The sequence below is a fragment of the Cygnus atratus genome, chromosome 5, assembly GCF_013377495.2.
Source record: "Cygnus atratus isolate AKBS03 ecotype Queensland, Australia chromosome 5, CAtr_DNAZoo_HiC_assembly, whole genome shotgun sequence".
Classification (NCBI taxonomy): domain Eukaryota; kingdom Metazoa; phylum Chordata; class Aves; order Anseriformes; family Anatidae; genus Cygnus; species Cygnus atratus.
In genome coordinates, this window is record NC_066366.1 from 7758599 (window position 1) to 7779762 (window position 21164).

General features: G+C 43.5%; 1 protein-coding gene across 9 annotated transcripts in view; it reads left to right on the plus strand.

Annotated features, from left to right (window-relative positions):
• The window catches only part of MPPED2 (metallophosphoesterase domain containing 2), a 193259-nt gene that overhangs the window by 79945 nt on the left and 92150 nt on the right, over window positions 1-21164 (plus strand). For 2 of the 9 annotated variants that reach the window (XM_035550159.2, XM_035550161.2), the window contains exons 1-3: window positions 12775-12924; window positions 19666-19733; window positions 20726-20934. In XM_035550159.2, coding sequence (XP_035406052.1) covers window positions 20897-20934 — 38 coding nt within the window. In that variant the 5' untranslated portion in view covers window positions 12775-12924; window positions 19666-19733; window positions 20726-20896. Of the gene's footprint in view, window positions 1-7823; window positions 7931-8924; window positions 8975-9051; window positions 9171-11776; window positions 11796-12681; window positions 12925-19665; window positions 19734-20725; window positions 20935-21164 lie in introns of those variants that run through there. The other 7 variants (XM_035550154.2, XM_035550156.2, XM_035550155.2 and 4 more) reach the window with 6 other exon arrangements.

A 21164-nucleotide genomic window follows, 5' to 3' on the forward strand; every position in this document is an offset into this window, starting at 1 on the left:
TGCCTTTTGTACATAAAGATATTATGACTGTAAGAAATATTTTGACACAAATATTTTCATTTACAATGGCACATTTTTTTTATCATTTCTGTGTCTCTTTTTTCCCTTGTTACTTTCCGATTCTTGTCCAAGCACACTGCTAAGTGGCAGGAGGAATAACATATAGCTTGCAGACCATCATCTGCATTCCCTTTGCATTAGGTGTAACACTGGCATGAAAATCAGAGCCCTTGCTCCAATTTTTCCAGCTGTCTCTGTGTCCCTGTGATCTTTTTGTACAAATTTTCTGGCAAATCTTTGAATATGCAAGCTTATGTCCCTTTCTTGAGAGTACACATGTTCCTGTCTCAAAACATGGGTACAACTGAACAGAATCTTTATTGCTTTTTTTTTTCTTTTTTTTTTCCCCAGTACTTCAAGTGTGTTTAGTGATCTAAGCAAGTCTTAAAACATGTATCTTCCTCTTGTTCCCAGATTTCTATGTTTGTCTGGTTTGTTTTCATTCAAAATGTATGAATAAAGCGGTATCAGGATCTTTCCACTGCCATCTTCAGGTCTTTATTTATAGAATGCTTTCACAGCTTCAGGAATTGTTAACTTTTAGGCAATAAATGTCATCTTACTTCTGAGGTTACATTTGTTTTATTTTCCTTAGCAATATTATTGCTTTAAAACTGTAATATGTTTTCTATTTTGGTCTTTTTCTTTTGCCCCAAGGGACTTGAGCTATTACTAGGATTTGCATTGGCCGTGGTGCTGTTCTTATTCTGCACATGGTTATGGGTAGACAGGCGAGAGTGCCAGGGCCAAACATGGTATTCTATTGGAAGAGCTTGTGCCAAGATTCAGGCTTGAACAATTTGGAAGAGACATGATGTCACTGTCTCCATAAAGTGAATTTGGACAGGAATATTGCATTGTATTTTGGGTATGTGTTTCAAAAATAACAATGAAAATAACATCTTGTATGTTTCCTTAATTTCTGCATTTAGTCTCTGGTCTCACAGTCCTTGCCCTGCATTTCTTGTGTCCTAGTAATATTTGTTTCATTATTTTTCAAGCAGAGTTTGATGACACCGATTTAGCAGTTTCTCACAGTTCACTGCCTCAGTTTTCATCAAATTATACTTCTAGTTATACTAGACACCTTCATCATCAATTTCCATATGCCTCAAAGACATGCAGGGGCCAGTTTGCCAACACTGAACTCAAATGCTAGACAATAACTGGAATAGAGGATTTTTTTTCCTGGGGCATCTGAGTGTAGAATCCAACAGTATAGGATCCTTCAGTAGTGAACAAGCAGTTTCAGCCTGCATGCATTCAAAATCTAGACAATAACTGCTGTTCAATATTGATTTTAAAACATCAAATCAAGTGACAAAAATGATCATTAATCAGAGATTATACCTTAAGATCTTGTCTGTTTCTTTCCAGAAACCTATCTTACATTAACCAGACCTGTGTGTGAATTCAAGCTTCGCTCCTTCACCATAGAATTTGGGCTTCATAAGCATCTTGCATACCACAGAATTTGATAATTAGGGTAGTTAACACATAATGAAGACTTTGGCTTCAGGCTCTAGGTTTACATGTGCTTTCAGATCAACAGTGTTGTTGGGGACATTCAAAGTGATGAGACTCCTGAAAACATGAAAATCTTTTCCTTCCTTAAGGAAATCTTGTTCTTAGCTTCATTCTCAAATTGGAAAAGATCTTCGTATTGGAATGCCTGTCCCCTTTTAAGGCTTTTCATTATAATTATCCTACAGTTCCCTACAATTTTCTGTAAAGGGAACACACTCCTGGCCCAAAAGTAATTTGGAGTCCATAAACTGGAACTAGAAGTAGGTGTGCTGGAGATTATGGCTGTAACTGCTGTCAAAAATGTAAGTTAATTATGCAAGGCATGAAGTGAAGCTCTGGTGTTTATTTGTTTAGATGTAAAGAGGTTAACTCTGAGTAACCGTTGACAAAAGTCATCAGCAACAGCTGAATTAGCAGTTGGATCTGTAGTTTTAAAAAGAAAAATTCAAGATAGCCTAGGAGTGATATTCTCTTTTCAGCATCGCCATGTAGATTTCTTTGTTTGCACTGTGAGCTAAGGTCTGTTTCAGTCTTGCAATTTGCTTTCCATGTGGAATTTTGACTGATGTCGAGAATTTCGTAGGTAGCTTTCAGTGCAATAGGGACCTTCTCTCAGAAACAGAGAATGATTTTTCTCCATCTACCGAGTTTCCACTCGTGAAGTCTGTAATTTGCAAAGTGCACTTCATGTGATATAAACCCACTTCACTACATGTTGTCTCTGAAATCAGAAGGACATGAGAAGAGGGAGGGTGTAGTTAGGAAGCTTTCTGATATTGCCTTGACTACTCAAAACTCCTGGGTATGAAGTTCATCTTACATCTCCGAACAGAAATCTATTGTGGACAGTCTGCCACAGGATGAAGCGAAGTATGTGATGAAAAGGGACAGCAATTGTTGAGTAAGCGAAAGTTCAAGCAGAAGAGAGGTTCATAATTCTCTCTACTGTAGTAGTGAATGCCTGTTTCCTGCCAGAACTTGAAGTTTGGGAATTATTTGGTACAACGAGCTTTGAGTGGCTGAACTGCAGTAGGAATAAACTGAAGACTTTCTGATGCATTGGCCTTGGCTGAATACATTGTAGACCAATTAACTGATAAAAAGATCACTTGAAAAAAAGGCATCTACCTTCTCCTAAACAGGCAAATCAATACACAACAAATAGGGTGTTTGACCACCTCACATTACTTTCCTTATTCACTGCCACAGCTTGTTGACCAGAAGGTGAACACCAAAAACTTTTCCTTGTAGCGTGTCCCGAGCCTTCACTATGTGGGAGCAAACCTAAATGTTCCTGCAGTAATATCTTTGTAATAACTGCCATGCATCAAACAGTACTTGCATCTTTATGTACATACAAAGCTGAAGTCACTGCCTGCTCTGTTATGAAGGAATAAATCACCCAGACATCCTTCTCAATTTGAAAAATTTCAACCCTCCCCAAAACCTAATAGGAATGGTTTCTTCTCTAGGTACCTTGACTAGCAGTTAAACTGGGAGATTTTAGAAGGGCAAATGATTCACCTACAGCTTTTTTGCATCATTTTTTATTTCTACAGAGAGCAAGTAGGAAAGTTCCAATCAAATATTTAATTTAATTTAATAGGGGCAAGGCGGCAGACAACCATTATCCTGTGACAATGTTCTGGTCCATCGAATATAAAAAGAATGCCCAGAGGACAACTGATGATATTTCCTTCAGTAGTCTTACTTGATGCTCTATCAGCATTATAATGATGTGTTCCTCTCTGTCTGCAGCTTTCTGACAGAAGGCTTCAGTTTCACTTCCTTAAGAGAATTGTCCTTTTTCTGAAAAAGCTGGTGCGCTTCTGTGGAGAGGCCATGGTTTCTTCCTGAGGATGTAGCACTCGCTGGAGTGCTGAACTGGTTAGTGTATGGGCCCCTATTGCGAGAGAAAAAGTCAGATAAAAGAAATGGTAACAGCAGAGACTACAAAAATCTAAAGCCAAGGAGTACTGTATTTTTTTAATTCAATTTTTAGGGTTTAATTTTTTGCTAGTTCTATTCTCTGATTTTCTATGTGAAAGTAACTCCAAGTGATAAAAGAACAATTTGTATCTTCAAAGTTCGAATCCTGGTTTTGTTTGATTGGTTTCATTTTATATCTGATACTGTGTTCTTCTGTTGTATGCCTGCTGTTGTTGGCCAGCATGCACACCAAATACTTTGTGACTTTCAGGCTACAAATGGAGAAGGAGAGCAGTAGAGAACTTTTCATCTATCCGGCTACATTGTGCAAATTTGAAAAGTAGTATTTGCTCAGTGGGGCATAAAGGCTAAACTAAGGTGGTGTTCTCCAATTGTCTTCTGTTCCATAGTTACTGGAGAATTGTTGCTTCAATGAGGGGAAAAAGCCCGTTAAAAATACAGGTTTTGGCAGAATTGCAGTGGCATGTGGTGAAATATGCTCAGTCTAGTGACTTCAGTGTAGGCTGCCACCAGTGGATGTCCGCTGGATCAGTCTCTGCTTTCTTAAAATATATATTGTCTAGCACTGTAGGTAATTTACTAGTGCACCACCATGGCCCAGTCTCTGAAAGCTGAAATTGAGTTCTCTCTGCAATACAAATGAGAATCCTCATGCTGTTGTCTTAAACTGGCCAAAAATCCAGGTAATGCATGTATTGAAACAAAACCAACCAAACAAAAAAGGCAAAAAAAAAAAAAAAAGGCAAGAACAAACAAACAAAAAGGTTACAAAAAATCCCTCTGATACTGTGTCCAGACTCAAAGATAATGTGGATCAGTGGCCTTTTTCTGAAACTGTAACATAGTGTGCGTCCATCTTGCTCCTGTACTGCTGACTGAAGTGCCCTGTATTATGGTAGTGAAAGCTTTCAAGAGACTGTTGTGAACTGGGCTGGGGAAACTGAACTGCTTTAAAAGCCTATTTGGAAGGAGGCTTTTTTAAAAACATTTTTTTTTTCTTACATGGTTTGTGTCCTTAAAGAATGGGAGCAAAAAATAAATGCTAAAGGAGTGGAGAGGTTGTGGAAACAACCTCAAAGTAGCACTGTCAATCATTTTATACTGTGAAACATGGGCTTGTAATCAGGTCTTGCCTCCTTGGGTCAGACGTTGGAATATTCTTGAGATACCTTACTTTGCGAGTAGCTTCAACACGTGACATGCAGCAAATCATGGAGCACAATAAGGCACCACATGATATAGTACATCCTAACCAGGTAGGACCTGTGTCAGGCTAATACTGTAATCACAGACCAATGTCATGATGTGCAGTTGGAAAGTTGTGTGTGTTTTTGTTTTTTTCTTTTCTATGTAAAAGATTAAAAGGTGTCCACTGATATTTAGGGAAGATTTGTCCCAAAGTGAAAATCAAAGTGAGACAGGCTTCCCTAGTTCACTCTGAACTGCTCTGTGTGTATCTCAAAAGTTTATAGCTTTTTCTTGTGCTTGGCAGAAACTGGAGATGATAATACCTATGAAATTAATATCAGAGATTGCATGATAGGTTTTGGAGAATCTACATGCTTTTCATGACACTGTAGTATTTCAAAATTTTTAACACGCATCAACTGTATCTGTGCATTTGATGATACTTGCCTTGGATTTGTAAAAGTGAAAGAACAAAATCCAGAGCAAACTCCGAACATGACTGAAGTTTCATGTATAATACACACTTGAAACGTTATGAATAGGAAGTACTAAAGTAAACAAAAGCTGCTTGTTCACTATTTTGAGTTTCACCCAACTAGAAAAATCAGTCCTGTGACACTCACAATAAACAGCTTGTTTGCTTTTTAATTTTCCAAATTTATCTTTGAGATCCTCTTGTCAAGTGTGTATTTATTAGTAGGTCCATGTTCCAGCCACAATAAAGACATTTTCTTTTTCTGTACTTACATACTTGCATTTTGAGGCTGCTCTTTTGAACTAGAAAGGCAACAAAATAGAACTCTTTTCCTCAGAAAAGCCTGTAATCAATTTAAGAAAACAATTTTTCCCTCTTGTAGCAACTCCACGGACAATGCACTTCTAAAAGTGGGTAGTTTGGAACACATAGTGTTCTTGGGGAAACTGAAAACAAGTAGTTTGTTAAAAGGAAGAATTTCAATATGTGCTCTTAGCAGAAGATGTTTCTGAGTTTGTGGAGTCACTTATTAGAAACAGTGCTCCCAGTGACTGTATTACAGCTCGGTGTTGCTGCTGAACATGCAGGATCGTGAAAAAGGTGTGACCTTAGAATCAGGACCCACCCTTGATTCACGTTGGCAAAAGCCAAGTAAGGCTAACTTTGAAGCCATATACTTTATTTTATGTAAGGACTAGTAAATTAGGTAAACGCTTATTTCAGTACGAGGACACTGAAACGCTGGGGGAATGTGTCTGATTTGTCTCTGACTGTACAAGCTATCAGAGAGAAGGTCTTTGAGCTTTCAGTCACCTACCCATACTTCCTCCTTGGTCTTCCTTCTATGCCAGAAGCTCACATTTGTAGTGCTGAGGGCTCTGGATGCGGTATGAAGGCAAACACAGGAAAAGTCCTTCTGCTGCAGCTGCCGAGAAGGGATACAGCAGGTTCTGGATGGAACCCACTCGCCCTCACTCCCCATATTTTTATATTTAAACAGCCAGTGGCACCAATGAAGCTATCCTGTCCTCTTTGTGTCCCCAGTTGCTCATCCTGCCCCCTGCCTTGTTGCAGCAGAAGCGTTTGTGCAGTCGTGAGGTGAATGGGTTGGGGAGACTGATCGGTGAGGAAACAGGCTGCGTTTCCCTAGCGCCGACTGGATCTCTGTCCCAGGTGGGGTTCCCCGTTCTTGCACAAGGACTTGTGCAGGGACAGAAGGTGGCTAAGTGGGCTGAGTGCTGGATCACTTATTTTCCAGGGACAGGCAGTTAAACATATTTGTGAAAGTATGGCCCCAGACTCATTCCAGGCAAAGATTCCCTGAAAATGTTGCTTCAATTTGGTGAGGAGGACGACTAACTGTAGGCCGTTTTGTGTGAAACAGGAAAACAGGAATTTTCCTTTGCTGGTTCACAGTGTTTACTTCTATTAAAAGGGAAAATGACAAAATAAAAGATCAGAAAGATCTGATGTCAAATTTGAAAAAAAAACACATGCAATTTAATCTTTTTTTTTTTTTTTTCAGGCTGATTCTTCTTAGTTTGCTGTGCTTCTAAAGGGGACCATCCATCCTAGTGGGTTTCTGTCTGACAATGCCCTGGACCCTTCTCATTGTTTTCAGCAACAAAGAAAAACCTGCCTAGTTGCCATGCATATCCAAAGGTTGGCCAGAGCCAAAATTATTTATTTAAAATATGTAGGGCACGCCGTTCTTTGAGCAGCCTGGTAGGAGCTTTCATTTTTTTTCTCAGCTCCTTTGGATTTTTTTTTTCTTGCACTATAGATGTATGGCTGTTTGGAACTCCCCCTTCCCATTTGTTGTCTTGGAAGTAAAAACCCAAACACGTCTAATCTGTACTTCTTTACTTTGTCACTGTTGTGGCTGTTGACACAAATGGTGTGGATTTTGAAAAAAAAATAAAAAGGGGGGGGGGGGAACAAAAAGACAACGGCATGCTCCCTGATCCTACCTCTTCTACCTCTGCATAGAAAAGCCCCACTTACCCTAGGATAATGTTCAGCCCAAATGGTAATCCCCCGGTAGCGCTGCTGTATGTTGTTTTTTTCCTCCCGGCGGCTGAGGTTAGCTCATCCACCGCAGGAACCGACCCCCGCATCAGCGCCTGATGACGGGAGGTGCTGACCGCGTGAAGCCCCGCGGGGGACCGGTATTACTGCCGTTATCCGTAAATCGCCCTTCGGCCCGCTCTGCCCGGGCAGGGGCAGGGGCTGCGGCCGGGCCCCGGGGCTGCCCTGCGACCGGCTCCGCGCTGCCCGGGGCCGCGGCGCTGCGGCTCCGCGCCCTGACCCCGGCACGGCCGCTGCTCTCGCCGGCCTCTGCGCCCGGGTTCGGCGGGGGGAGGCTTTGCCGCACTTGGGAAATGCAGCAGCGATTCCTCCCTCCCTCCCTGCCCGGGGGGGTGAAGTGCGAGGCGGCGGGAGGAGCCGTGGTGTGTGTGTGTGTGTGCGTGTGTGCGTGCGAGCAGCGCTCCGTGGCCGCCGTGTTTCCTGGTGCCTGCTCCCTGACCCCAGTGGCAGCCCCGCTCACTGCACCGCGCCCGCCGCCGCCGCCGCCCCGGACCCGGACCCAGGCCGCCGCCGCCGCCGCCGGGCACCGCCGCGGGGTCGGGCGCAGGCTCTGCCCCGGCCGCGCCCCCGCCGCCCCATGGAGCGGCCCCGCCGCCCGCGCTGAGGCGTCCCCGGCCCGCGGGCAGAGCCGCCGCAGGGAAGGTGAGCGGCCCGGGCGGGGGGCGGCCGCGCCAGCCGGGGGGCTCCGACGGGCGGCCGCGGCGCACAAAGCCGCGGGTTAGAGGTGCCGTGTCACGGGCAAGTGCGGGGGGGCGGCCGGCGGCTCCGGCGGCGTTGGGGCCAGCCTGCTGCACACAATGACCGGGGCGAGCCCGCCGCCGCCTCCCCCGGCGTGACCGCCCCGAGCCTGAGCCTGAGCCCGCCGGGTCGGGTCGGGTCGGGCCGGGTGTGTGCGGCGGCGCGGAGCCAGCCCGCCCTGCCCTGCCCGGGCCGTGCCCCCGCTGCCCTCCGCCGCCTTCCTCCGCGCCCGGGGCGGGCAGCGGCCTGGCGGCGGGGCCGGGGGCGGCGGCGGGGCACGGAGGATAGGCCGTGCCGGGCCGTGCCGAGCCGAGCCGGGGCGGGCAGCGTTGTGCCGGCCGGGGCTAGCGGCGGGCGGGCGGCAGCCCCGGCGGGCGCAGCGCGGAGCGGCTCCGGAGCTCCCCGCGCGGGGGGGGCGCTGCGGGGGGCGCGCCGCAAAAGTAGCGGTGGGGAGCGGGCTGCGCCCCCCGTCCCCGGCGGAGTTCCCCCGCTCCGCCTCGCCGGCGGGGGCTGCCTCTCGCCGCCCGCTCTGAAAGCCCGCTGCCGGAGGCCTGGAAACCTCCCCGGGCGGAGGAACGGCGCTGGGCAGCGCCGGGATACGGAGCCGCCGGCAGCCCCCCGCCCGCCGCCGAGTCGGTGCCGGCCCTCCCCCGAGCTCGCCCCAGCCGGTGCAGCCCCGCTGCCGGTGGGGGGCCGGGGCCGCGATGCAAACTTTGCGCGCAGGAGCCGGCGCGGAGCGGAGCCGCGGAGATGCCGAGGCGGGGGCAGGGCAGGGCAGGGCGCCGAGCCGAGCCGGGCTGGGGGCGAGGGCGGGGGCTGCGGCACACGCCGGGACGGGGCCGCGCCGGAGCCATTGGCCGCCCGGAGCCATCAATCAGCGGGGGGCGAGCCCGGAGCACCGCGGGGCCGCGGCCGGGGCGGCCCCGGGAGCCCAGGCGGCGGCCGGAGGTGGGGAGCGGCCGGGGCCCGGGGGGGCGGCGGAGGGCGGGGGGCAGCCGGGGCCGGCCCCCCGGGCTGGGGGGGGCGGGGGGAAGGCGCGGTCCCCGCTGCCGTGCCCGGGCGGCCGGGATGGAGCCCGGAGTTGGGCGCCAAGTGTAGCGCGGGGACGGCCGGGGCAGCCGCGGGAGCGTCGCCGGGGCGAGCGGTAACAAGGCGGGGGCGGCGGGGCGGGGGGAGGCCGCCGCGGCAGCCCCCAGCGCTGGCTCGGCGGGGCTGGAGCCGGAGCCGCGGCTGTGCCGGCAGCCGGGGTGGCCGCCGAGTTAACCCTCTCCGTCTGCCGCACCGCCCGGCTTTCGTCTCCGGCGCGGTAGCGCTCGGAAGGCACGGGTTTTGAAATTCAGATTAGGAAGGCATAAATATTTTAGTCGAGGGGGATGCGGTGGTCGTAGGCGCGGGTGTGCGTGTACATGGCCGTACGCAGAGCTTGCGTGTGTAGTTTGCCGCGAAATGCAACCTTACGCTCTGAAATGACCTATCTGGGCATATTTTGCGATAGCTTTTTGGTAGTAGTAGCCTGCTGTAAAATTAGCTGCGTGTAAGTTTGTGCCGGCCCTTTTATGGAAAAAAAAAAAGGCTTACAGCAGTTTGCACCTTGAAAACTGAGCAGATTTATACAATAGCACATCTCTCTGTCAGTCCAAACCCACGTTGGAAAATGATTGTTTCAGCCAGGGTAAGCTGTACGTGGGGAACCGCAACGTGCTGCGATTGTTTCTTTGGGTTTTCAATATAATTAATTATTCGTAATCCAATATTATCGTATAAAGTGCGTAAAATTGTTTCACTTGACAGATGTGAGAAATAATGCAACTTTTATTCTTTTCTACTCATCTCTTGCATGTGATCTTCGAGGAGTGATTACATTTGGAGAAAGAACGGTAGTGATACAAAGTAGCCTTTTTTTGTTTGTTTTTTAAACCCTGGGCCTAAAATACATTTAGTTTTAAAGTTGAGAAGCGTTTAGGTCCTTTTTGATATTTTCTTCAGAGAACTCATTAAAGAAGGTATTAATTAGACACTTCTGCTAGGTGGGCTGTAGTACCAAATAGAGCACTACAGGGAATTTAGAGAATTGACACAGAAGTGAGCTACTTCTTTTCCAGTCCAGCATTTGTTGTTGAATTTCATTTTAAAAGGATGCTTTGCTTGGCTTTGTCTTGACTCAAGTATAGAGGTTTATTCTCAAGATTAAAGACTGGCATAGTGGGAAGCAATTGTAGCTTATATACTTAAAATCATGCAAAAGTCAACTTTAAAGTACCTAATATAGCTATTCGAATATTCATTTGTTTTATGCCAGTTGTGGTAATTTCTTTCCGTGACATAAAGGTTATAAACCTTGTAAAAACGCTTATTGTCTTTATGTATGATTCACTCTTACAAACAAATTGGATTTTTTTTTCCAATGAGTGAACTATAATATAAAACTTAATGCTCTGACCTTTCTTACACTAGACTACTGAAAATAGTGTGATTTAGCTTTTCTGAAAGTCCAGACATATTTTTGTTGTTGCTTTAACATGTTATTCTGTATAGTAGCTTTTAATTGCAAAAATGTAACATAGATGTGTAATTTTCATACCACTTAATTTATGCAAATGCTAAAGTTCTTGCAGCGTAAAAGAAAAACTTATTTTTTTTCCTGGGAGCTTTGATGGTGAGCATTCTTGTTAATGACAGTCATTTCTCCAACAGGAAGATGTTTTCATTTGTATTTACTTTTCAGTGCAGGGCAATTATGCTGTTCTGTGTTGCATGCTCCTCGTAGTTTGTATCTCAAAAGAATTACAGTACTTGGAACAGGACTGCAATTTGAAGCAGGTGTTGTGTTTTACTGTTATGCAAAATAACACCGAAATATAATTGTAAGGGAAATTAAGGAAACAGCTGCAAACCTGGTATGGTAACCACCACATTATGATTCGTAAGCAGTTGTTGCACATATCTTAAAACACAGCTGAGATTTAGTTTAGTAAAGCTCACCTTGCTGATTTTTCCCCCTGAAACTATTGTGCTTGGTCTTAAGAGAGTGGGTTAGTGCAAAGGCCAGACCACAACCTTAGTTACTGAGATGGACTGGCTCACCAATGGCTTGGTTTTTAAATGGGAACTTCATGGCTGAGTTTCATCTTGCATTTAAAAAAAAAATAATAAAGAAGATGAGGAATAGAACCCAATTACTGGAATGAGGGTTGCCGAATGTCTTAACCCAGCTAACATATGGAAGCCTACGTAGGCCCGAGGTTGTAAAATAATAAAATAAATGGCCTATAGCAGGCCATCTGCCATTTGCAGGGCATTTTTATTGTACTCCATGCCAAACTGGAAATTAGTCTTTGTATTAAAAATATATTTTGAATACAAATCAAAGATTCCAAATGTTTAACGCTACACATGGCAAACACATTTCGATCTAGGAGCTAAGAGAAGTCCAGGAATATCACAGTGGAAAAACATTGCTTAGTTTGATGCCCAGGGATCAAATCATCCTCTTCTCTTTCTTATCTCTTTGTCTTTCCAGCAAGTGCTGGCTTAGTTTTATAAAGTACGCGCCAGATATGAAAAATTTGCTATTGTGTGAAGCAGCTAAAGAGCAGATCAACTGATACAGAGTGTCATAATTTCACTGAAGTCGTTGCAGCGATGGTAGTGCCGCAGCTGAGGGTCTACCTCATGAGCAGTGCTTTTAAAGAGTTGCTCATCTTGAAAGTATTCTTCAAATACAAGCAGATCAATTTTCACAAAGTCCTTCCAAAGGCAGGCAGCTGAGGTAACCTTAGTTTATTGATTCAAGAAATTTAGACTCAAATTGTGTGTGGGGAACTTGACAGAGTTCAGATTTGGGAAGTTTCTGGCTCTTCAGCTTATCCTTTTATTGTAGAACACTTCCAGCCTTAGTGCAAAAGTATATTTAAGAGCACTTGGAAGAAGTGAAAGATAAGGACACCTATAGAGGCAAAAATATTTCTTTCATCCTATGCAGAAATAGTTGTGCATGAAATTGCTCTGAAATTTACCGGACAAATCATTACTGTCTGATGATGAATCCAAACGGGTTTCATTGCTAGTAGACTGTAACATGGATGTTCCGTTAGTGTTGCCTAGATGTTAGCCTTGCTCCAGGCAGATAAATACATTGATTCAAAGGTATTTGAATGAACCTTTTGCTGTGCAACTGTAGAATTTTCTGCCTTGAGTCAGCTTCCCCAAAGTCCCTCAGATGTAACTCATTTTGTAAAGCTAAAACAGGGCCTTGCAAACAAGTGTGTGTATTTGCGGGAAGCCATTTGTCCTTCAGGAAACTAGGTCCACTTGTTAATTTTCATGGTTGCAATTAGCACAAGATGTTACTTAAAATAAAGGATAGTAAATATGGAATACTTAACTGGGGCTTTCCGCACGGATAGATTTCTAGTAAATAAAGCCTTATTTTAAGCATTCTTTTTTATTTTAATTCTATTTAATGGTGATGGAGTTAAATGATGAAGTGGTGAATACAATAGTGAATAATAATGCATAGAGTGTTGGGTGATGCGTACATAAAAATAAAGAAAAAAACCTTTGAGTGGAAATGGGGAGAGGACAGAGTAATGTCTGTGCCTGCTTATGTCTCCTTCAAGGTTTTAGCAGTATGCGCTGTTGTTCTCTCCTCACAGAGGTCTGTGCGTTGATGAGGAGCTGCTGGGATTCGGGAGCTGCCAGGAACACAATGCCCTGCCCCGCTCTTGGCCTTGGGAAGCTGTGAATTGCTCATGTCCATAAGGAGGAAGGATGGCTCATGGAATTCCTTCACAAGGCAAAGTTACCATAACAGTGGATGAGTACAGCTCCAACCCAACGCAGGCGTTTACACACTACAACATTAATCAGAGCAGGTTCCAGCCTCCACATGTGCATATGTAAGTATTACTAATATTGCCTCTGTGTGTGTGTGTGTGTGTGTGTGTCTGTGTGTGCTTAAATGGAGAACTGCTGCTGAAGGAGTGGGTTGAAAACTGGAAATATTGGTTAGTCACGTTAGCTAATAGGCAAAATGGCTATCGGCTTTCCGCATAGCGTGCGGGAGAAGTACCGCTCCATCAGCTCCTGGAGGAAAGCCTCTGCCTCGGGAGCCATGCCCGGACTTCCAGAACCTTACCTCAGCAGCGAGGTACGGCAGGGTACGTTTTCTAAAACTTGGCACTTTGCTGATCACACTGTAACTTGCCTGAGGGACCCATGGCTTGAAAATTTAAGCTCCCTTCCCCCGCCCCTTACACTCAGCTGCGAAATAGGCCTAATTGGGACTAATTGTCCCCCCTGATCACTGAGTCCTTTGTCCTCCTGGTTGTGAGGGGAACGTGTGCCGCATGCTGCGCTCCACGCAACCCGGGGCACAAAGGAGTGGGAGACTGCTGAACAATTGCTCCCAAGAAATACAAATACTGCGTTAAAATAACGGGCATGGCCTGAACTGAAACCACCACAAGCATGGGAAGTGGCGAGCTCTGGGCTCCCTTACCTCACCTTGTTATTCTTGGGCATTGTGTGACTGGCAAGATCACTCTGCTGCCTGTACCTAGGCACAATGGTTCCTGTTAAGCTAAGCACTAGCTTTAACTCTGAATTTCCTTCTCATTGTTTAGTAGGTTTGATCTTTATCAGTTATTTCTGTTAAGGTTCTTTTTCTTTTAACATTAATAGACTGGAAAGCACTTGAAACTAAAACAAAGAGGACATCTCTTGACCTCCTGTGTGCCATTGTTAGTCAGGATTTTGAGTGATGTCACACTATTGAATTTGATAAGGATTTTGCATAATAAGAGTGAAAAAGTTGTAGGGTACTTCATTGCATTTTTGTTATGTAGAAGCCTACCGGAAGAGTCACAATGTAGGAGTTCAGCACCTTCTAATAGGATTTCATGTGGTTACAATCTTCCGTAAAGGAATTTTCCCGAGGAAGGATGCTGGAGGCTCTGTTGTGCATGTGACTGAAAAAGTTTCTTCATTAATTACATTTGATTTATTACTGCAAAGATGCTGTAACTCTGCCTTTAGGAATATTTCTGTTTCTTATTCACTGTTCAGATCTTTTGTCGGCAAATTTCTATTGCAAGTTTTGCACTCCAGACTGCACTTCTGACTGACATTAAGCACAAATTCTGTGGAGAGAATGAATTCAGAGCAAACAATAGAGATTTAGAAAGCAGTTTTAAAGAACCCCTTCTTATTGAAAACTGACTTCAGTGGGAGCTGATTCTAGGACCAACTAAGTGTGGTATTCAGCATTTTAAGAATTATTTGTGCTTTGGTTCAAAAATGCACAACTAACTATACAACTTCTTCCCTAATAACTCGCCTATCTCTTAAATGATATTGATTTGACAGACATTTTCAAAGATGTTTTACTTGTTTAGAGAAGTTGTACACTTGACAAACGCTGAAGCTATAAAGTACAACATAGTGACAGTATTTAAAAGAGTAACTGAAATACTGCAGCATTCTTAAATTTCTTAGTTTGGTTTCAAGTGTATGGCATATGATCTTTTGGTCTCCCTCTCTTAAAAGAGAGATGAAAACTTAAAAGAATGAAAGAGGATTAGTCTGTTAAAACAGATCAAAGAAAATATTGCAATACAGGAGGTGAGTTGGGGTGTAGGTCTGGATAGCAAATTATGGGTTTTGGAAAGCCTGTTGAGGAAAAAGATGATAGGATCATACTGAGTGTCTAGAGCTATGGGCAGAGGAAAGCAAGAAATGAAGATATGACTAAGGGTATGGATTTGTGTGATAGTAAGAACATAGAGTTATTTCTGAGTAGGAAAATTTAGAGCATGTTGTACCTTCAGAGAGGGGACAGGGTCCTTACTTACTCCCAGTATTTTATAATGGAAGCATTGTGCATATTTCTGAGAGAAGATACCAAGCAAGAAACCCTGAACAGAAAATTAGTAAAAGCAATATTGACAGAGAAACCATGATCTATTTTTTATCGTGTTGTATCTTTGCTAGTACCACATTGCTGCAGTTGCCAGGATTGTTTTCTATTTTGGCATCTGAAGGTAATGCATGCATTTTTTTCTTTTAAAGAGGGAGTTTGAGGAGCTTTTATTCTTCTTTTAGTGAAAAATTAATTTAAAAATCTCGGGGTATTGAGAAATGAGTAAAACAACATAGAAACTGAGCATTGTGACATGTATGTAAATAGTGGGGCAATCTATTGCTGCAAGGCCCTGTTGCATACCATAAATGAGTGGCTGGATGCAGTTTAAGGACATCGTTATTTCCTAAAGGAATTAATTTCTTAAAAAGTCATTTTTTTTATGCATATGCATCTTCACATGCAAAGGCAGTAACTGGATTTTTGGCATATATATTGAGTCATTTTTGTGTCTAGTATTCATTGGGCCAGATTCTTATCTCACATGAAGTAAATTAAAAGTCTTGGAATATCACCAGTGTAAAACTGATGTTTAAAGAAATACTGAAATTAGACTTCCTGTTCCCTGAGGCATATCCTTTCTCCTGCTTTCATTTAGTGCCTTTCACATGATAGTGTCATGTAGTTTAATCAGCAGGGATATGGTTGTCTTTTACTGTCTTTATATGTATTTTTACACCAGTGTTTCTTCGTGAACCCCTTTAAGTGTACCATCAGGTAAATAACAGTGTATTAAAGCTCCCTTTGCTTAGTCTGGCTGACAGTAGTTTTGTGAGTTACTTGGACTCCGGTGTAGTACAAATTTTATATCATTTTGTCCAGCCTTTCTATTTTATTTCTGTACTAATTAATGTTTAAGCAGGTGCTGTGAAGACAATTTTTACTGTAAGTTTATTTTGGATAGAGATACCATCTTAAATTTTTGAACATCTTGAGGCGATGCCCCCACCCGCAGGTTTCCCTAATTGTCTGAAGATGTTATTAAATGTTTGTGTTTGAATATTTTCACTTAGTTTTAATTAACTGCACTACCTTAGTTCCCTGTTTTAAAGGGCAGCTGTAAAATAATAACAATGATAATGCACCTTTCTTTGCTTCTTGATGATTAGTATTCTTTCCCATTTTTTTGTTAGAAAAATGCCTCTTGCTCCTTCGGTGTGGTGCTGCCCTCTCTGTTCTGCAGCACAAGTGACTCAGAGGGCTTCAGAACGAGTCTGGTCTGAGAACCAGAGGGGCATTTAAAAAAAAAAAGGGGGCGGGGGGGGAGTTCTACCAGGTAATAAGCATAAAAAGAAAAGAAAGCTTGCAAACTTGTTTAGACCATTAGTATGTTCTATGTGAGGCCAGTCAGTGGTGCCTACGATACTGGTGAGCAGCAGGAGGATGCAGCCTTGGGAGGGAATCAGTGCATGCAGGAGGATCTGACAGCAGGGGAAGATAGGCTTTAAGCTGCAGAAGGCTTTGCCTGTGAAACCACAGCCTCAAAATAGAGAGGACAGAGAATTTCTGCTACAGTAAACAAACAGGAGGAAAAAGTGAAAATGACTAAACTTTGAAGATAGTTGAATTCATTGAGTATATTTTTTTCTTTTCTTTTTTTTTTTTTTGGTAAGATATTTTTCTTTAAACTCTACAACTTTACAGTAACCACCATAGTGGATCTTTAAACCATTTTAATTTAGCAGAAATCAGTGTGGCTTGGCTTTGCGGAACCTTCCCATCTCACCTTTTCCTCCTCCCTCAGGCCAGTGGAAAGGAGCTGAGAAGAAAATGGGACAAACCCAAATTGAAAATTGTTTACTTAAGTTCAAATCAGAGGGAAGAACCTTCCTGTTGGGTACAATATAATCACTTTCAGGGAAAAAAGGGGAGAGTGAAATAAACATCTTGGATTTGTGGTAAGAAACGCCTGTTTTGATGGGCTCTGCTGCTGATGGTATGAGTCCTGTGAAGGTAAACTAGCTGTAGCCCAAGCTACTGCAGGCTGATCCATTTAGAAAAATTCTAATTAAGTTGATTACCTTTCCTCAGACTTCACCAGAACGGCTCAGTAGTTTGTTTTTAGGATTCTCTGAGTATACATCTGTACTCTGGGACGGTTTAAGTTCAGTACTAGGGGAGTAAGAAAGAAAGAGATTTCAGTGCAAGATAAAGTCTTCTAAATGAGTTTATTCACAAGCGGAGATGCATTGAACAATCTGTAACTATATAATTTTATTGCCTTTTCTGTACTAGAGCAATTCCCTATGTGAATATTCTTGTTTTAAAATAGAGTATAAACATAGAATTTTATATTAGTAGAACTTTATATATAGTTGAATAAAGTACATAAATGTGTGGAAGTATGTAAACGTGAGTATATAATAATAATAGTAATATAAAAATGTAGCTGTGTAGTCACAGAAGAAAAAACTTTCATCTGTGGCAAAGCCTTAAACAGTTAAAACTCAAAGATCTTACTGGACTACTCACCTTGACAAGTAGTATCTTGCATATTTCTTTCTCTTGGGGAAACCATCCTGCATTTAATGGGTTTTTATAAACTCCCAGTGAGATTAGTAGAAAATTCGTGCGTTCTGTTGGTAATGTTCTTAATTTTTGCTTCATATAAGGTGTGTGATATTCAGGGTGGTGGGGAAAGACCAACACTAGTAGAGTATGGACTCGTTTGATGTTTACAGAATAGTGGAGTCTGTCCATGTAATAATATTAGTTGAGAAAATACAGATATTCAGTCTAAGCTATCTATTTATTACCTTGTGTGGCTGGGCTCGTTATTTCAGATGATATTGAGGTGACGAGGGAATCACAGCTTTGGTGCCAACTGTTGCTCTGCCTTTAAAATAACATTTCTTACAAAAGCATATGTAGCTTCTGAGCATCGTAGTTGCTTTTCACTGCTTTTCCAAAAAAGTTGTAAACACTTTAATGCCCCAAACAAATTATATTTAAGCTCTAATACTGAAAACAGGAGTACAGTGAACAAGTGTTGTTAAAACTTGAGCCTTACTTCTGTCTCACAGTGATTTTTACGGGGCCTTTGGCTCGCAGTTAGCTTACCTTGGTGCAGTTTGAGTCTCTTATCCCTCGCTGGTCCCTCCATGGCAGGGTGGATGCTGAAACGCAGCAGTTCGCAACGTGGTGCATTAAGTAAAACAAACCTGTTTTTCTTAGCCCACGAAGCAGACAGCAGCAGCCATTCAGCAGCTGCCTCTGAAGCAGCTGAGCTCTCCCTGTGCCAGTGGGGATTCCAGCAGAAAGGAGGGGAGGACAGCTGTAGGTGAGAATCCTTACAGCTGTCCCAAAATAAATAGTCCCCACTCAAGAAGAGGACCATTAACTGATTGCATTTTCTAGAACAATGGAAGCTGAGTTGCAAAGATGCTAATTTTAATTGTCATTAAGAAAATGTTTTACTGGAGCGTGTGCATGTGTCTGTGTCTCTGTGGGCTTAAATAATGAAATATTTCTATTGATCTTAATGATTTTAAATGATGTATTTTGCAAAATCTAAGCATAAGATATATTCTCAATTTAAATTTCAGATGCAAAATGAAAAACTTTTTTTCATGAGGGTACACTTTAATTATATTTAAAGCCTTTTGAGATGCTTGAGTGGAGCACGCTGAAAGTGAACATTGTGCAGAGGTGATATATGGCTTGCAGTTTCGTAATTAAAGCTCAAATTTAGCCCCCTTATACCGTGTTTATACAGTTCAGTCATATCATGCTAATCTCTCTTGAAGAATTGATTAAGTTTCTGACCTTTATTTTTGTCACTGTAGAAAGGACCCATACCGACCTACCTTTAAAAATATTTTGACATCCCTGGAAGACTGATGCTCTAAAAGTGCCAATATTATTTTAATAAATGCAGGACAGGTTTAAAATAATGTTTCGTCACCAGCTCTCTATCGGTTACTATATTCCTGAATTATGTTGTCCTAAGATGGAGGCCAGATCTGGTTTAAATGGATGATAAAACTGCTGACTGCCGGTGCTGGTTGGAGCAGGCCGCCGGAGTGGTCTCCACACCTACCACAGTCAGCTGGTGTACCGGTTGGTCCCCGTGTGAGCTGTGTGTGCAGTTGCCGTGGTGGTCAGAATAGGAAAACGTGGCCCATTGGTGACTTCGTGGACTGGGAGGGGTGAAGTCCCCAGGCACGCAGACCCCAGCGCTGAGCCTGCTGCCCCCCTCCTGCTTTCAGTGACCTCTGGTGCTGCAGCCTCATGGGCAGGGGTGCACGTGCAGCTGGCGGAGGTGAGAGGGCCATGAGCGTGGCTGCTTGGCAGCTGGGAGCAAGGATAGGAGCAGGTGAACGTTCCTTCGACTTCCTCATTGACAAAATCATGGTCCTAGAACAGCACATTGTAGGGTCAGTCTAGCCCCTGTGGTAAACACTGAGAGGGAGAAAGAAAGTGGTTTGGTTTTTATGCACACGTACGTTAACGTTCTTTCATGCTGTATTAATTGTGCAAAGAAGCCTTCAGTGACAAGTCCATTATTTGTAAGGCCTCGTTTCAGTAGCTGAGCACTACAAATGGAAATTTTCATTGTGATGTAGAATCAGACCATATAGTCTTTCCCATGTCGTTTCTCTAGTGTTCAGTCATAATGAGTGACAGTGGACTCTGGGCTTCATGGTTATGTACAGTACACAATTAGTTCTTATCTTCGGGGAAGTTTGTGGTGGGATCTGACCAAGAATGCTTTTTGCAGCAACGGTCCCTACCACAGGATCCTGTGCCTGAGGGGAACTGCTCACTGAGGGAGCACTTCGCTGTGAGGTAGGTTGACAATGTTGTGATTATATACCTCATAATCACAACGTTGTACTGTCACTGGCAGCATGTCACTTTATTTAAAAAAGTTAGGGCAGTAGGGCAATGTGAAGGCAGCAGGTTGTAGATTAACACCTGGAAGGTGAGGGTGTGATCTGGTTGGTGAAAAAACTTCTAGAGCATAGATTTCTTTCCAGTCAGGGAGTCAATACTTCACAAAATTTTCAGGCCTTGCCCTGGTACACCCATCTTTGTTTTGGGCTCATGGTTTTCATTTCACTTAGTGGCAGAACAAGGACAGACCTGCCTGCCAGAGGGGATGAGGGAGCTTGTTCCCAGTGACAGGTGGCTATTCGAAGCCCAGGGGAAGTGCCACAGCTACCTGTGACGTGACACATCTTGTTGGTTTATTTTACAAATCCTTGTTTGACTATCTGGCTAGACAAATAAACAAAAGGAAAGCCCTGCAAACAGTGCAGATTTAGAGGTTTATGTTATATGTTAAGTGACTATATGCAGCTTATTTGCTTATGTTTGATATGGGACTATTTCAAATAATGGTGATGAACATGAACTTTGTACTGAATGTTGCATAGATATTTTGGAGTTTCCATTTCTGATCTCGAGCTGCCATAAGTGGCTCTAGTAGTAGAGTCAATTGCAAAGCATGGGTATGTATAGAAAAATTTAGGAACAAAGGGGTCAGCATGTTTCCTTCCAAAACGGAGCATTTGATTAGTTTTGGTTTAGAACTCTGTAAAATGCCTCGGCATAACTTGAGAAAGTAGACACACTTCAGCACAGTTGAAATTCAGTGAGGCAGGGAGATTTCTTTAAAACGTGCATCTCTTACAGTGAACTATTTATTTGAAGAAATAGTAAAGTTTGGTGTAGGGGTTACCTGTGTTGTCACAAGCGATGAGTGCTAGCTGAAAAAGCTGAATGTCAGTCTGGTATGGAAAAATCACTAGCTTTTATTTCACACCATGTTTTTCCAGGTCCCTAGAAACGATTCCAGTGAGTTGTCAGTTTTGGTTCTGGAAGCATTGGCTTGTTGTTCCCAGTGGTTTGAATCATGCTTGGCATCTACAGTTGTAGTTTCATGGACTTCAACATGACTGTTTCTGCTTGCAGAAGGCCTCCTACTGGCTTTCTTATTTTTTTCTGTGATGTGTACGTGCAGAGCAGTGCCAAATAGAGGAAGGAGGTAAGTTTGTCTGCATATGTACCTTCACGTGTTTCATAGAAGGTATTTCAGAAGATACAAAGAGCTTTTTCATTTTTTTTATGGGATTTGGAGATTCAGGTCATGCCTATTTACTCTCAGTTTTAATATGGGCTGTTAAGATTGCAATTTTTAGGTCTTGTTTATTGCAGAGGGCAAGTTTTTGTGATACTGAGTTTGGTTGTTTTTAATTATAGAGTGAGGCGTCTGGG